Source organism: Candoia aspera, chromosome 1 (assembly GCF_035149785.1).
Source record: "Candoia aspera isolate rCanAsp1 chromosome 1, rCanAsp1.hap2, whole genome shotgun sequence".
NCBI classification, from domain to species: Eukaryota; Metazoa; Chordata; class Lepidosauria; order Squamata; family Boidae; genus Candoia; species Candoia aspera.
Genome location: NC_086153.1, coordinates 204,685,057 through 204,700,182, shown reverse-complemented (window position 1 = coordinate 204,700,182; position 15,126 = coordinate 204,685,057). Strand labels below are relative to the sequence as shown.

At 39.3% G+C, this 15,126-nt stretch overlaps 1 protein-coding gene across 1 annotated transcript; it reads left to right on the top strand.

The window, feature by feature from the left end:
• Positions 1-3,544: 3,544 nt before the first annotated feature.
• Positions 3,545-14,889, top strand: LYPD6B (LY6/PLAUR domain containing 6B). Its single transcript, XM_063292342.1, has 4 exons — positions 3,545-3,856; positions 5,047-5,145; positions 6,155-6,285; positions 14,405-14,889. The coding sequence occupies exons 1-4, from the start codon at positions 3,727-3,729 to the stop codon at positions 14,567-14,569; spliced, it is 525 nt and encodes a 174-aa protein (XP_063148412.1). The 5' UTR covers positions 3,545-3,726; the 3' UTR covers positions 14,570-14,889.
• The last annotated feature ends 237 nt before the right edge of the window (positions 14,890-15,126 follow it).

Below are 15,126 nucleotides of genomic sequence, written 5' to 3'. Positions count from 1 at the left end.
GGGATAGACAATCAGTCAATAAATAAATAATGTGAATTGACCTCATTTCTCATTTTCAAACCAATACACAAAATGAACCATATATGGTCCTCCAAATTCTGCAGTGCAGCTTAAATATATGGATATGGATATTTGTGTGTGTGTTTATGGAAGTTTGTATAGAAATGCATATATTCCTAAAAGTAATGCACATATAATACCGATCATTATATTATATTGGAAAATTGTGTACGTTATGAAAACAATAAAGGAAAATATGTGGGGAACTGCATCAAAATAATTATGAATACATACAAATTCCAGTGGAAAGGTGAAAAAAAAAACAAATTCAAAGAACCAAATTTGACATTCTTGTGAAAATGAGAAACTGAAATTCACAGATTTGCATAGCCCAAGGCCATCTCCTTTTTAATTTTTCTGATGTCTCCTTCACTCTCTTCCAAGCTGCAGGAAAAGTAAAGATAGCTGTTACCAACCAGAGATCCAAAGTGATCTATTTTTTTAATATGGGCTGAGAAATCTCAAATTCACCCAGAAAGCACAATGTGTGATTCTTGCATGTGGACTGGAGTTTAATTCTGATTTTGAATTATTCTGGTATCATAGAATGATACATTGGCAGATCAGCAGGCAGTGGCATTTGGAGGGTTGCAGCAGATCTGGATTCATACGTTGGCTGGTTGACACACTGCACTACTTTGCCAGTGCAATGTGTGAGTTACGTTCACCTTACATGTATATGTGTGTAAGGTAATATGTGTACTTGCTTTGCCTTAGGCAGTTCATATTTAAGCATCAATGTTTGGAAAGACACATATGTGGTGTGGGTGCAGCTTTGTGTTTTTGCTGTGCATAATGGGCTGCTAGAGGCACTCACTCACATTTGATATAAAGGGCAGCTGTGTTCCTGTGGTGGACAAACCTTACACTGAATGCTCTCGAAGTAGACAAGTTGAGGCTCAAGTAGGTTATACTACTTAGCTAACGAGATGCTGGAAGAGTACTGTACAGTGTGATGTAGTTTAAGACCAAGCCGGGGGAAAATGCAGTGATTTTGAGCAGTGTATGCAGTCAACGCAGTCAAAATTTTTTAGTCTTTTAAAGGCAAGTTACTCTTCCTCTCTCACGTCATTGGTTATCCACCCAAATATTTGTAAAACGAAACAATCCACAGTGTTCTGCAGACAAAAATCTCGGTGAGTAATTTAATTGCTGTGTGCCTCCTTCAAATAGCCTTCCACTACTTTGAAGCAAAAGAATTGCACTGTAGCAAAACACACAAAAGCCCAGCCAATTCCTTTCTGCTTAGTGACAGACAGATACAAAGGGAAAGGTGTTTAGAATGGCAGTACTGTACTCGGGACGTTGTGCTCCTCCTCTGAAACTGCTATTTATCTGCAAGGATCCTTACCTGTGCAGCTGTGCCAGTGGTAAGCCTGATAGAAATTCTCAGCCATGTCTTCTGAGCTATAGCAACAGGTGTCATGGAATAATACGTCTTCAGCAAATGATTGGGTTTCCTTTCAGCAGCAAAGGTCTTCTGGGGGACCCAGGGGAGGTATATAAAGAAAAGACCTTTGTAGCAGCAAAAGCTAGAGGATGATTTTCCCTAGGAATGTTCATGTACCAAGGAAGCTGGTTGGCCAGATGTGTTAAGGAGAAGCTGGTTAGACATTGGTTGGAAATGTTTTAATTTGGATTCCTACACTGAGCAGGGTGTTGGACATGACAGCCTAAATGGACCTTTCCAGTTCGGTGATTGATTGGTATTAGGAAAAGATCCTCCTTTCTGTGCTCCTCTTTCTTTCTCTCCCTCTCCTTCTCTCTTGCTTTTCCATTATATATGCATACTGCTAGTAGGAATTATTCCAAAGAAATCACACAGTACTATTGCAAAAGTTCTGGGCTCGACGTTTGTGGTCACTAAGAGGAAAATGTTCTGTGCTGATATACGTTCTTGTGTGTATGTGTATCCTGTATGTGCTCTTCCATGAGTAATAGTGTTAATTCCCAGATTCCTTCATCATGCATTCTTTATTTGGATGGAAAAAAACTTGCTGTTTCATCTAAAAAGAATTAAACCTTGATTTAACTTGCTGAAAGTGGCTAATTATTGCTGGGCATCATATGCAATGAATTGTGATAATAAGGGGAGTGCTGTATTTGTCAGCTCCACCTGTTTTCAGTGTCCACCCCAGAGGTCTTTCGGGAACAAACCTTGAATTCCATTCTGACTTATTTCTTATTGCAACTGGTTAGATTTCACATCCTGGGGTGCCCGAATTGTTTAGGAATTATGGATCTAATCTTATCTCACACCATCTAGTGGTGATTTTGAAGGGTGGTGCTATGCATCCTGTGTAGAGTGTTAGTCTCATCAGGCACTGATGCAAATATTGTTCTGTATTACTGGTGTTCTTGATAGCAACCAGAACACATAACATAGCAAACAGTTGTATTTGCTTGTACACTTACGCAATCTGCTTTAAAGTCTCAGTATGTTTGCATTTATTTGAAGTATAAGTGGTATTGTACTGTAATGGAACATACCTTTTAAGCACTACCTGCTTCCTGAGCTCCTGCGGTTCTCCTTGCGAAATTCTAATATATTGAGACTTAAAAGTTTTACCCAACTTGGTTGAATATGAGACATAACACATTGCCTAGGAATCATGTGGTGGCCTAGGAGCTCCTGTTAAAATACTGTATCCTATGTCCTTGGGCTCAGCATTTTGAAGGTAAGCCATTATTTATTTGAAGTGATTCAAATATTTTAGAATAATAAATTGCCTTGCTTTCTCCAAATTATATATTTGGAGAAGTAGTCAGTCAATCTCCTTTGTTGGTAGAAGTTCAAAAACCACAGTGTCACATTATTTTAGATTAATTAATCAAGAGTAATAGGAGATGACCTGAGTAGGAATGAACATTTTCTTAGAGGCCAAGTCCAGATCATAACAGTTAAAACAAAGTAAATATACTTTGAGAATACAATAAAATCTCATTAAGTAAATCACCTACTTCTGTTTTCAGCTCTGAACATAGTGAAGCCGTAGGGCTCAGGCATGAGATTTAGCTACATACAGGTGATTTCAGGATGCTTCTCTTTTAGGAAAAAATCTAAATACCATTGGTCAGGCAGTCCAACTGTTGAATTAGTTGGGAGCGCAATTCCTTGTAAAATCTATAACTCAGAAAGCTGTGTCTAAATTTCAATTTCATAGAAGCACAGGAGCATCTTCTATGTGAAAAGGGTTTCTGATTATGTCTGCTATTCATGATGATGATCTGAGTATGCATTTTGGGACAATTACCTATTTATAAAAATCTCAAGTCTGTTACTTAAGTTAGAGATGTTACCTGATGAAGAATAAATTGCCTGTGAACTCTGTCTTCTACTTTCTTTCTAAATATCTTAATTTGATCCATTCAAGTTTAGGACTGAGATTTTATTTTATTTTTTTTAATTTCCTCTGCAGCCCCACCTGCCAGGGTGTTTTGCTCTCCTGTATAGCCCAAGCCTCACCAGTAGGAGGCAGGAACAGCTTAGCTTTGCAGTGCTGGTATTTCTCTAATGACCATCATTCCATCAACAGTGTTAGGAGGCTAATATTGTAGAAATTATGCTAAATATACCCAGTCCTCTTTCTCTTTTTATAACAAAGTGGCGTTTCTCTCCTTTTCTCACTCCCCCCTTCCTTTTAGGTATGAGAGCATTAAGCTCTGATGTACATTAACGGCATGCCATTACTCTGTCACATGCTGGCTGTAGCTTTTGTTCAGATCCTCATAGTTTCAGGCAACTGGGTTTTAGCCAAGAACATCAACTTCTATAATGTGAGACTTCCAGTAGACCGTAAGTAGCCAGTTCCAATTATTTTGCATCAGTGAATAACCACTTTCCAAACATTTCCAGCATTTTCTATCTTAAGCCCCTCAAACCTTTTTAAAAGGTTATTTTATATTACAATTATGCATAGGCCTAAAAGCAAAACACTAATTTGACTGTCTTCGGTGATTGTTAATTATTAGGTGGAACTCCTGATTAATGGCCTGAAATGTGCACCTGGGTGTTCATCTGATTAAGTTATAATACCTTTTTATTGCCTTCCCTGTGCTCTTCTGATATTTTTGCTGTGTATACTGTTTGCAAAAGTTCTGCAGCATTCATTGAGCATTGCAGTTTTGAAGGTTTGTCCTGCTGATGGAGGTAGCGTCAGAAGCAGTCCAGGGCATGCTACTTCAGTAAACTTTTCAGGCATCTAATCCATTTATTGGCAACAGTGGTAGCAGTACTAGTATTTTTATTCGGTGTGCACTAATGTTTAAGTGCAAAGCAAGATCTACTTTCCCCCTCATAATAGCAGGCTTGTAAGGTAGGTTGGGCTGAGAGAGAATGACCGGCTCAAAGTCACAGGATGAGCTTCCATGGCCAATGGACTAGAACACACTGGTATACAGGAAGTTGTGCCAAGTTAAAAACAACAATATATCTCATACTGTGCCACAATGGACTAAGCAAATATTGGACTTAGCTACTCTCTCCATGCATCAGATGCTTGCAGCTTGTTAATGTGGGACCATTTGGGCATGCCAAACACTTACTTTCTAGATCAACCTTTTCCAGCTTAGATACTCTCCAGGTGTGTAGTCTTCAAATCCCAGAATGTTCAGTTCTGGATTTCCTGTCTGGGAATTCTGGGAATTGAAGTTCACACATCTGGAGAATGTTCAAGTTGTGGATCTGTTCTAGGTTTACTTGAACCAGTCTTCTGATATGATGTAAGTTTAAAATCAAGCTAAGCAGATTTTACTCCTTTTAAAAGAAGTTTTTATGTTTATCCACTTGGGGAGTAAATCCAAGTGAACTTAATGGGGCTTAGCTCTAATGTGCTTATGACTGTGTGAGGAAAAAAATGTTAATTTAACAAAATATATTGTCAAATCATTCCCTCCTGTCTGGGGACTAATTGAGGGGAATAGGAGAATTTAGAGTCATCAGAATAAAGTATTTAACATTTTCCACCCTTTCATTTAATTTTAAAGCTACTCCATTTCCAAGCAGCTTCAAGTGCTTTACTTGTGACAAAGTTATTGACAATTACAACTGTAACAGATGGGCTGAAGATAAATGGTGTCCTCAGAGTAAGTATATGGAAAGCATTTATTTTAGCTTTTCCAATTAACTCAGTCATATTAAGGGCATCCAGTGGTTAAACAGGATTTAACAGTCCAAAAAACTAATGACTTCTGGAGTATATAGCTGTTTTCCTGGATTCACTTCAATGTTACATGAGATTAACAGTAAAGTTGAAGTCTAAGTGTACTTCCACCTGTCACAGTGTTGATCAGAATTGTCATTTATAGCTGACTTTGTGCTTATCTATAGTATCCTTTTGAGCTGTCACTATAAAATTTAATGGCCAGTGTCCATCTCATCTGGCTGTTCCCTTTCTCCTCTTGTTATCAGTTTTACAGGAAGAGTCTGCATCCTCTCTCAAGTGATCCAGAGCAGGTCAACATTAAACAGCAATCACTAATAAGCAATTCCTTCATTGATATAATACAAATTTCCCAACCTGACGCCCTCCAGACTTGAGAAGTTCAATCCCAGAAGTCCCAGCTAATAATGACCATTGGTTTCTCCTCCACAAACTGCCCACTGCATGGAGATGCAGAATAGCTGCTTTCTCTTCTGGGCGGAAAGGATTTTTGCCAAGAGAACGTAGGCAGGGTGGATTATGCATATTTTCCATCCATTAGGGAAAATCACTGAGTGGCCATCAAGTGGTAGCATCCCCATCAGCAATATGGTGGGTGGTTGTACATCATTTCCACAACTTGGAAAAATCTACAGCTAATGGAAAGCAAGGACATATGTCGATGTGTGGACATTCATTTAAAAAAGAAAAAGGACCAGGAAATGTACACCCTAAGGTTAGAGAATATTGGAATAATATGTTAAATGTTTGAATCAAGAAAAACATGGTTCATGTATCAGTACTTCTAGGGCAAGTATTCAGACGTTACTAGGATTTTGATTTTTAGTGAGAAAATTAAGTCAGCATGTTTGAGCTTATAAAATATAATTGTAAAAGAATCCTGATGTTGCCTTTTGTTTTCTCCTCTTTCCTTTTCTTTTTCGATTGTTTAGACACTCAGTACTGTTTAACAGTCCATCACTTTACCAGTCATGGAAGAAGCCTCTCTGTCACCAAAAAATGTGCTACCAGGGAAGAATGCCATTTTGTTGGCTGCCATCGCTACAGAGAAACTAGTCATACAGTAAGCTTTACATTTTGGTATAAAGCTAACACTTAGAACGAAGAGACCCCTTTCTGTTCTGTAGATTGAATCTCCCCATGGAACACTTGGCAATATCTACAGATGTCAAAAGACAAGGTTGAGTTTCTGCCTGAGAACCATGATGGGTCCAGATGAGTTTTGGGTTTCTTCCTGCATTTATCTGTCTCTCTCCAGGAACAGTCTCAGTAGTTTTTGTATGCCACAAAATAGCTCTTAATGTAAGAGAAGTTAGGAGGAATGGATTGCTTTCCAGATATGAAATTAAAGCTGCTTGGAAACCCTGAATAATTCAAGACTCACTTCAGAAACCTCCAAGAAATTATATTAATTTTTGTCTGTATTTAAATAAAAAAATGACTGGTTCATTTTCTCTATTTTGAATGAAAACAATTACATCTGTTAAAAATCTAATATTATCAGAACCTTGGTGGCCCTGAATGCACAGATGTCAGAAGAAGAAAAATCTATGATCTACAGTTGAAGACAGACAGACAGACAGACAGAAAGATGGATAATGTGCCATCAAGTCATTTTCTATCACTTCCTATCCTGCTTCTTTAAAATCCAACTTTTGCTTCCATAGAGTGTCACTGGGAATACCATGGCTGGCACATTTTTGATCTTTGTAGGTATAAACACATCATGGCATTTGAATATCTTTTCCAAGGCCTTCATGGCTGCCTTACCAAGTGCTAGTCTTCAGCAGATTTCTTGACTGCTTGTTCCTTTATTGTTGATAGTTGATCCTAAAAGACAGAAGCTATTCACTACTTTGGTATCTTCATTGCCAGTTCTAAGGCTGGTTGTTCTACCTGTTGTCATTAGCTTGTTGTTTATTTGTTTAGTCGCTTCCGACTCTTCGTGACTTCATGGACCAGCCCACGCCAGAGCTTCCTGTCGGTCGTCAACACCCCCAGCTCCCCCAGGGACGAGTCCATCACCTCTAGAATATCATCCATCCACCTTGCCCTTGGTCGGCCCCTCTTCCTTTTGCCTTCCACTCTCCCTAGCATCAGCATCTTCTCCAGGGTGTCCTGTCTTCTCATTATGTGGCCAAAGTATTTCAGTTTTGCCTTTAATATCGTTCCCTCAAGTGAGCAGTCTGGCTTTATTTCCTGGAGGATGGACTGGTTGGATCTTCTTGCAGTCCAAGGCACTCTCAGAATTTTCCTCCAACACCACAGTTCAAAAGCATCTATCTTCCTTCTCTCAGCCTTCCTTATGGTCCAGCTTTCGCAGCCATATGTTACTATGGGGAACACCATTGCTTTAACTATGCGGACATTTGTTGTCAGTGTGATGTCTCTGCTCTTAACTATTTTATCGAGATTTGTCATTGCTCTTCTCCCAAGGATTAAGCGTCTACTGATTTCCTGACTGCAGTCAGCATCCGCAGTAACCTTCGCACCTAGAAATACAAAGTCTTTCACTGCTTCTACATTTTCTCCCTCTATTTGCCAGTTATCAATCAAGCTGGTTGCCATAATCTTGGTTTTTTTTAGGTTTAGCTGCAAGCCAGCTTTTGCACTTTCTTCTTTCACCTTCATCATAAGGCTCCTCAGTTCCTCTTCACTTTCAGCCATCAAAGTGGTATCATCTGCATATCTGAGATTGTTAATGTTTCTTCCAGCGATTTTAACTCCAGCCTTGAATTCCTCAAGCCCAGCATGTCGCATGATGTGTTCTGCGTACAAGTTGAATAGGTAGGGTGAGAGTATACAGCCCTGCCGTGCTCCTTTCCCAATCTTAAACCAGTCTGTTGTTCCGTGGTCTGTTCTTACTACTTACTACTTGGTCATTATACAGATTCTTCAGGAGGCATACAAGATGACTTGGTATCCCCATACCGCTAAGAACTTGCCACAATTTGTTATGGTCCACACAGTCAAAGGCTTTAGAATAGTTAATAAAACAGAAATAGATGTTTTTCTGAAACTCCCTGGCTTTCTCCATTATCCATCAGATATTGGCAATTTGGTCCCCAGTTCCTCTGCCTTTTCTAAACCCAGCTTGTACATCTGGCAGTTCTCACTCCATGAATTGCTGAAGTCTACCTTGCAGGATCTTGAGCATTACCTTACTGGCATGTGAAATGAGTGCCACTGTTTGATAGTTTGAACATTCTTTAGTGTTTCCCTTTTTTGGTATGGGGATATAAGTTGATTTTTTCCAGTCTGATGGCCATTCTTGAGTTTTCCAAATTTGCTGGCATATAGCATGCATTAGCTTGACAGCATCATCTTGCAAGATTTTGAACAGTTCAGCTGGGATGCCATCATCTCCTGCTGCCTTGTTATTAGCAATGCTTCTTAAGGCCCATTCAACCTCACTCTTCAGGATGTCTGGCTCTAGCTCCCTGACCACACCGTCAAAGCTATCCCCGATATTGTTATCCTTCCTATACAGGTCTTCTGTATATTCTTGCCACCTTTTCTTGATCTCTTTGTCTTCTGTTAGGTCCTTGCCATCTTTGTTTTTGATCATACCCATTTTGGCCTGGAATTTACCTCCGATGTTTCTAATTTTCTGGAAGAGGTCTCTTGTCCTTCCTATTCTATTGTCTTCTTCCACTTCCACACATTGCTTGTTTAAAAATAATTCCTTATCTCTTCTGGCTAACCTCTGGAATTTTGCATTTAATTGGGCATATCTCCCCCTATCACTGTTGCCTTTTGCTTTCCTTCTTTCTTGGGCTACTTCTAGTGTCTCAGCAGACAGCCATTTTGCCTTCTTGGTTTTCTCTTTCTTTGGGATGTATTTTGTTGCCGCCTCCTGAACAATGTTGCGAACTTCTGTCCATAGTCCTTCTGGGACCCTATCTACTAAGTCCAGTCCCTTAAATCTATTCTTCACTTCCACTGCATATTCCTTAGGAATATTAGTGAGCTCATATCTAGCTGATCTGTGGGTCTTCCCTAATCTCTTTAGTCTGATCCTAAATTGTGCAAGAAGAAGTTCGTGATCGGAACTACAGTCAGCTCCAGGTCTTGTTTTTACCGACTGTGTAGATGTCCGCCACCTTTGGCTGCAAAGGATGTAGTCAATCTGATTTCGGTGTTGTCCATCCGGTGAAGTCCATGTATAAAGCCGTCTCTTAGGTTGTTGGAAGAGGTTGTTTGTTATGCAAAGTGAGTTGTCTTGGCAAAATTCTATCAGCCTATGTCCTGCTTTGTTTTGTTCTCCCAGGCCATGCTTATCTGTAATTCCAGGTGTCATCTGACTGCCCACCTTAGCATTCCAGTCTCCCGTGATGAAAATAACATCTCTTTTAGGCGTGTTGTCCAGTAGCTGCTGCAGATCCTCATAGAACTGCTCTACTTCAGTTTCTTCAGCATCTGTGGTTGGGGCGTATATTTGGATCACTGTGATGTTAGATGGCTTGCCCTGAATTCAAATTGAGATCATTCTATCGTTTTTTGGATTGTATCCAAGCACTGCTTTAGCCACTTTACTATTAATTATGAAGGCTACTCCATTTCTTCTGTGGTCCTCTTGTCCACAGTAGTAGATCTGGTGGTCATTTGATGTGAAGTGGCCCATTCCAGTCCATTTCAGTTCACTGATGCCCAAAATGTCTATCTTTAATCTTGACATCTCACCAATAACCACATCCAATTTGCCCTGGCTCATAGATCTTACATTCCAGGTTCCAATGGTGTGTTGATCCTTAGAACATCGGATTCACCGTTTACCACCAGTACCATCGGCTACTAGCCGTCCTTTCGGCTTTGAGCTAGCTGCGTCATCACGTCTGGGGCTAGTTGAACTCATCCTCTGTTCCTCCCCAGTAGCATTTTGACCATCTTCTGACCTGGGGGTCTCATCTTCCGATGGTATACTGACATATCTCTGGTTGTACTGATCCATTTAGTTTTCACAGCAAGAATACTGGGGTGGGTTGCCATTACCTTCCCCAGGGATTGCATTTAGTCTGACCTCTCTGTCATGACCTTCCCGTCTTGGGAGGCCCTTCATGGTTTAGCTCATGGCATCATTGAGGTGCTCAAGCTCCAGCACCATGACAAGGTAACGATCCTTCGCTGAAGTGTCATTAGGTTGGTCTCCCTTATATTTAATTTTAGTCTCATTTTTTCAGTTTGCTCCCTAACTTTTATTACTAGAGCTTGCAGATCCTTTGCATTTTCAGTTATCAAGGTAGTGTCATCAGCAGAGTGCTGATTAGTGATGTTTCTTCCTCCAGTTTTAAAACCATGCTTACCTTCTTCCAATCCAGCTTCCCTTAATATATATTCAGCATAAAGGTTGAATAAATAAGGGGAGAGTATACAGCCTTGTTGCATGCCTTTGCCAACCTGGAGCCAGTCAGTTTTACCATGTTTTTCTTGTACTGTGGCTTCTGACCTGTATATAAGTTTCTCATGAGGACAATCTGGGATTCCCACTTTTCTGAGTGTTTTCCACAGCTCGATGTGAACAACACAATCAAAGGCTTTGACCTTCAGTTAAAATCTTAGTATCCCCATTTTTCAGGGAAATAAATTGAAACTCATAAAAGGATTCTTGCCCTGCTTTGGAAGTATTATAATATAAATTTCATTTAAAGTAAAGGATAGGAATCTATTAGGAAAAGCTTCAGCATAAACCAATAAAATAGGAAATAAGAACCCAATATTGTATAATATGGTACAATATTTTTGTATGAATTTCCTGGAAATCCATCAGGGCCATGAGACTTCCCTAATTTCATATATTGATTTTAGTCACAATTTCTTGAAGAAAAAAAGGTGAAGTAAGATTAGTAATATAATTCTGTGAGCTGTGGGATTTTACATTTTGTAAAAAAGAGTCTACCTCATCATATGCTGGTAAGAAATTGGAACCCACATAATTTGGAACAATAATTTTAAATGGTTGATGCATAAATCTAAAATCTGTATCCACTTTCCGAGATGTATCATGAACCAATGATTTGCTTAATTCGTTTTAAGAAAAAAAAAGGCAATAGCTTACTCTCCCATTTCCCATTATCATTGCCTCATACAAAATAATACAATTTTCATTTTGGAAGTGTAAAGCTTATTGAGTTTATATTTTGCAGAAACCAAAGTCCTATATTGTTTAGGAGATGGATGAGAAGCACAAAGGGTGAACAGTTCTTTAAATTATGTTTCCTTTATCAGAAGCATATGCAATAATCTGACCTCAAATGAATGCTTTAGCACTGTCACATACCAATCACAGTGATGAAATCCAACCCCTGTTAATATGGAAAAAAAATCTACCATTTCCTGTTCCATCTCCTCCATCTGCTTAATAATTTATCATTCCACAGAGTTTTGTTGAAGGGTCATTAAAAGAAATATTTTCAATCATTGTCACCTAAGGCTACTTGCTTCACAGTAGTATGACTGGAAACAGTTATGACAATTCTGGGCAGATCCACACTTTCTCCTTGGCCCAACATCAGTATGGGCCACCCACTGCTCTCTAAGAGCAGGAATGGATAATATCCTCCTGCTCCTACTCCCAACCCATTGCAAATGCCTCCCACACTTGTGTTTTCCAACATTGATTCAGAACTGCTGTTTTCCAACTGGAACCATCTTAAGCCCTCCGGAGTGGATGGCCTCCAGCACCTTGTTCCATTCTAGTAGCAGCTCCAATGCTGACTAGCTTAAGTGTCTAACGTACCCCTCTTCTCCAGTGGCTGACCATTGCCTTGTGCAGCTCTTTCATCCTAGACTGCTGGGCTCTGCACTTTTTAATAAATCTTGCAGTGATCCAATGATGGAATGTTAAGTCAGTGAATTAACCTTACCACTAGAAGTTCACGTTGCATTCACCCCTTTCATCTCCCAGTGGGCACCCTTTCAGTTTCTGCCCAGACTGGATGAAGCATGCTGTCTTTGCTTTCCCCCTCTTTGCACACTGTATTGCATAGCTTCCCTTCCTTTTCCTTTTAAAATATATTTATTGTTGTACTTGTAGGAATACTTCTATTTTGTTTTTGTGAGGCTGCATTTCCTTGCTGTAACATTTCTATGGACCTATAGAGGAACATTGGATCAAAAGAACCACTTGTTCTCTATTGCCTTCATTACTGAAGCATGGGAGCCACAATGGTACCGTAAAAGAGGGGTGGGGAGGTCTGATTTAGAGTCAAAGGAAATAATGTGGGAAGGGGGCATGAAGGCAGCCATGGATGCACCTCTGGGAAAGCCAAGGAAGGGCACGGGGACTAGTGAGAAGGGAATAATCCCTAAAGGCAGAGATCAGGTAGAGTGGTCCACATAGAAGCCAGCCAGTAAGGGCAAGAAGTAGGAGAATGACCAGTCAGGTCTTGCAGTGGCCATATGCTAGACTGAGTATCAGCCCAGCTCTGTGACCAAGCCACTACAATTCAGGCTGAAATTTTTGAAATTAACTTAAGAAACCTCTGGGAACAGTCTGGGAGACAAGCAGCTTAGGCTGCCACGTGGAATTGCCTTATGTCACATACTTCAACTTTAGGTACAAGGAATGAGAGATTTCCCTTATGCCTCAACCTGCACAAGTATGGCAGATTATATTTTATGATTCCATACAAGTGCAAAGCAAACATAAAAATGTACACTTCAATACCCTGAAGCTCTATACTTTTTTTCCTCTTTTTTCCTTTCCTTTCACATTTCTAGCCCTTAAGCTTGCAGCAGTACACATAATGAAATATGGGCATTGCTTAATACAGTCTCAGAAGCAAGGCAGGGATGAATAACAATTATTAAGATTCATAGCACAAAATGAGGTTTCAATGTTCAACATGGCTATCATGAGTTCTTCATAATCAGTAAAAGCAGGATTTATTATGCTGAATATATGCTTTGCTGAATTATAAATAATTCAAGATTCAGATTTTCATCTATATAGAATTCAGATTTTTTTTTAAAGTACAGCTCTGTACTTAAAACATCTGGATCTTCAGTCTCTGTTTTTTCTGGCAGTTGTATGATTAGTTTGCTAAGAAAATATTTACACATGCCTAATATATATTTTGATTAGATGATATATGGACTCTGCCTGAGAGAGGGCACCAACCACCTATAATACTGGGAATTGGTGTAGACAATTGGACAGGATGCTGTGCTTGGGCACTGCTCTAACAGTGGATCAAAAACTCACTGCCCACCTTTGGAATATCATTCTTGATTAAATTGTCTCTCATAACATGAGAATTATGGTTACTTCCCTGACCATCTTGATGTAGAACTAATAAAACTAATGTGGCGCACTAGAACATTCCTTACTGCTGCTCACAAATGCATATTTTTTTCTGTGCACAAAGGAATGCAGACTTCTGTATTATGACTGGGAAGCATGTAGCATGTTAATAGTATTGAATTATGCTGCATAGTATTGGTTGGGCTGCAGCACTGCGATCTGCTTCCACATCAGATGTTTTCTTGAGAATAAACAACTGTTGCTCATTCATTTTTCAGCAACAACAAAAATCCAGCAATTTGCCAAATTGTAGGTGTTCCAGTCTTTTCTGTGTTCAGATTTTCCTGATCTGAAAACCAGGATCACAATAGAATTGCAGTGCCAGTATATGGAGGATTTTACAGTTTATTGCATATTTTAGTTATAAGTGTCCTTGTAGCTTCTGTCTCCCTTATTTCTTTGAATAGTGAAGGATAGTGACAGTTCCCTTTCTTTCAAGACTAGCCATCTCTTTAAATATGCATTTCTTTTCTGACACAAAGGCACTGTTAGATAATATAGCAATATGATATGCTGCATGTAACCAATGTTTTAATTCCAATTGATTAGCAAAATTGTTACGTAGATTACAGTTAAATTTAAAGTTTTATTAATTTTTAAAAGATTCCCAAGGAATCCAGCAGCAGCTATTTAATACATTATTAATGGTTTATACAAAGCTGCATGGTAGATATGTTGTATTTCATAAGGTGATGTTTTCTGTTAGTTTAAGACTATGTTTTAAAATGGAGCATGCATTGCATCTAAAAAGAGAACATCTCTTTTCTTCAGAATGGGTTGTAATTTTCATGTGCAAATTGGTGCAGATTCATTGATTGATTCCTTTAATCAAGAAGCACCGTGGCTTCCATGTAATAACATTATCTATTACAATTTACAGGAATGCATTTCCTGCTGTGAAGGGATGATCTGCAATGTAGATATACCAACAAATCACACAAATGCTGTTTTTGCAGTACTGCATGCTCGGAGGACATCAGGATGTAGCAGACAAACTATTAGTATCCTCTTGCTGGTCATAGTCACCATGGTTTTCGTGTCATGACGTGACTCTTCTCAGTCAGAAGGAATTTGTTGTCTGGAACTCCATGAAGACAGTCTCTGATGGAGATGAAGAAGGAGTTCTAAGAGGTCCGTTGTATGGATAAAAGCACTGCTGTGTATTTGAAGACTGCTGCTCATATGGTAGTGAAGACACTCGCAGATACTGGTGCCAAGGAAATTGAGCAGGTTGGCCAAATATTATGTCAACTTGACTAGTTATCAGAAATATCAGAATTCCTTGTGTGGAACCAAGAACAGTTTGTGCTTTGACGCATTATTGTAGCAAGTTATTACCATACAATTTTGAAGTATTAAAATTGTTCCTTGGCTGAAATACAGTAGAATCTCAGTTAACCGGAATTCAAGCAACCGGCACTCTCAAGCAACTGGCACAAAAATGAAGAAATAATACATTAAATAAACATTGAAATAAAATCAATTTTTAGCAGAAAGATAAGTTTAAACTTGGCACGGCATGCCGATCAGATCCCCCTCTCCAGCAGAAAGGCAATTCCAAACCCACCTTTTTAAAGGTAAGCCCAAACCCACCCATAGAAA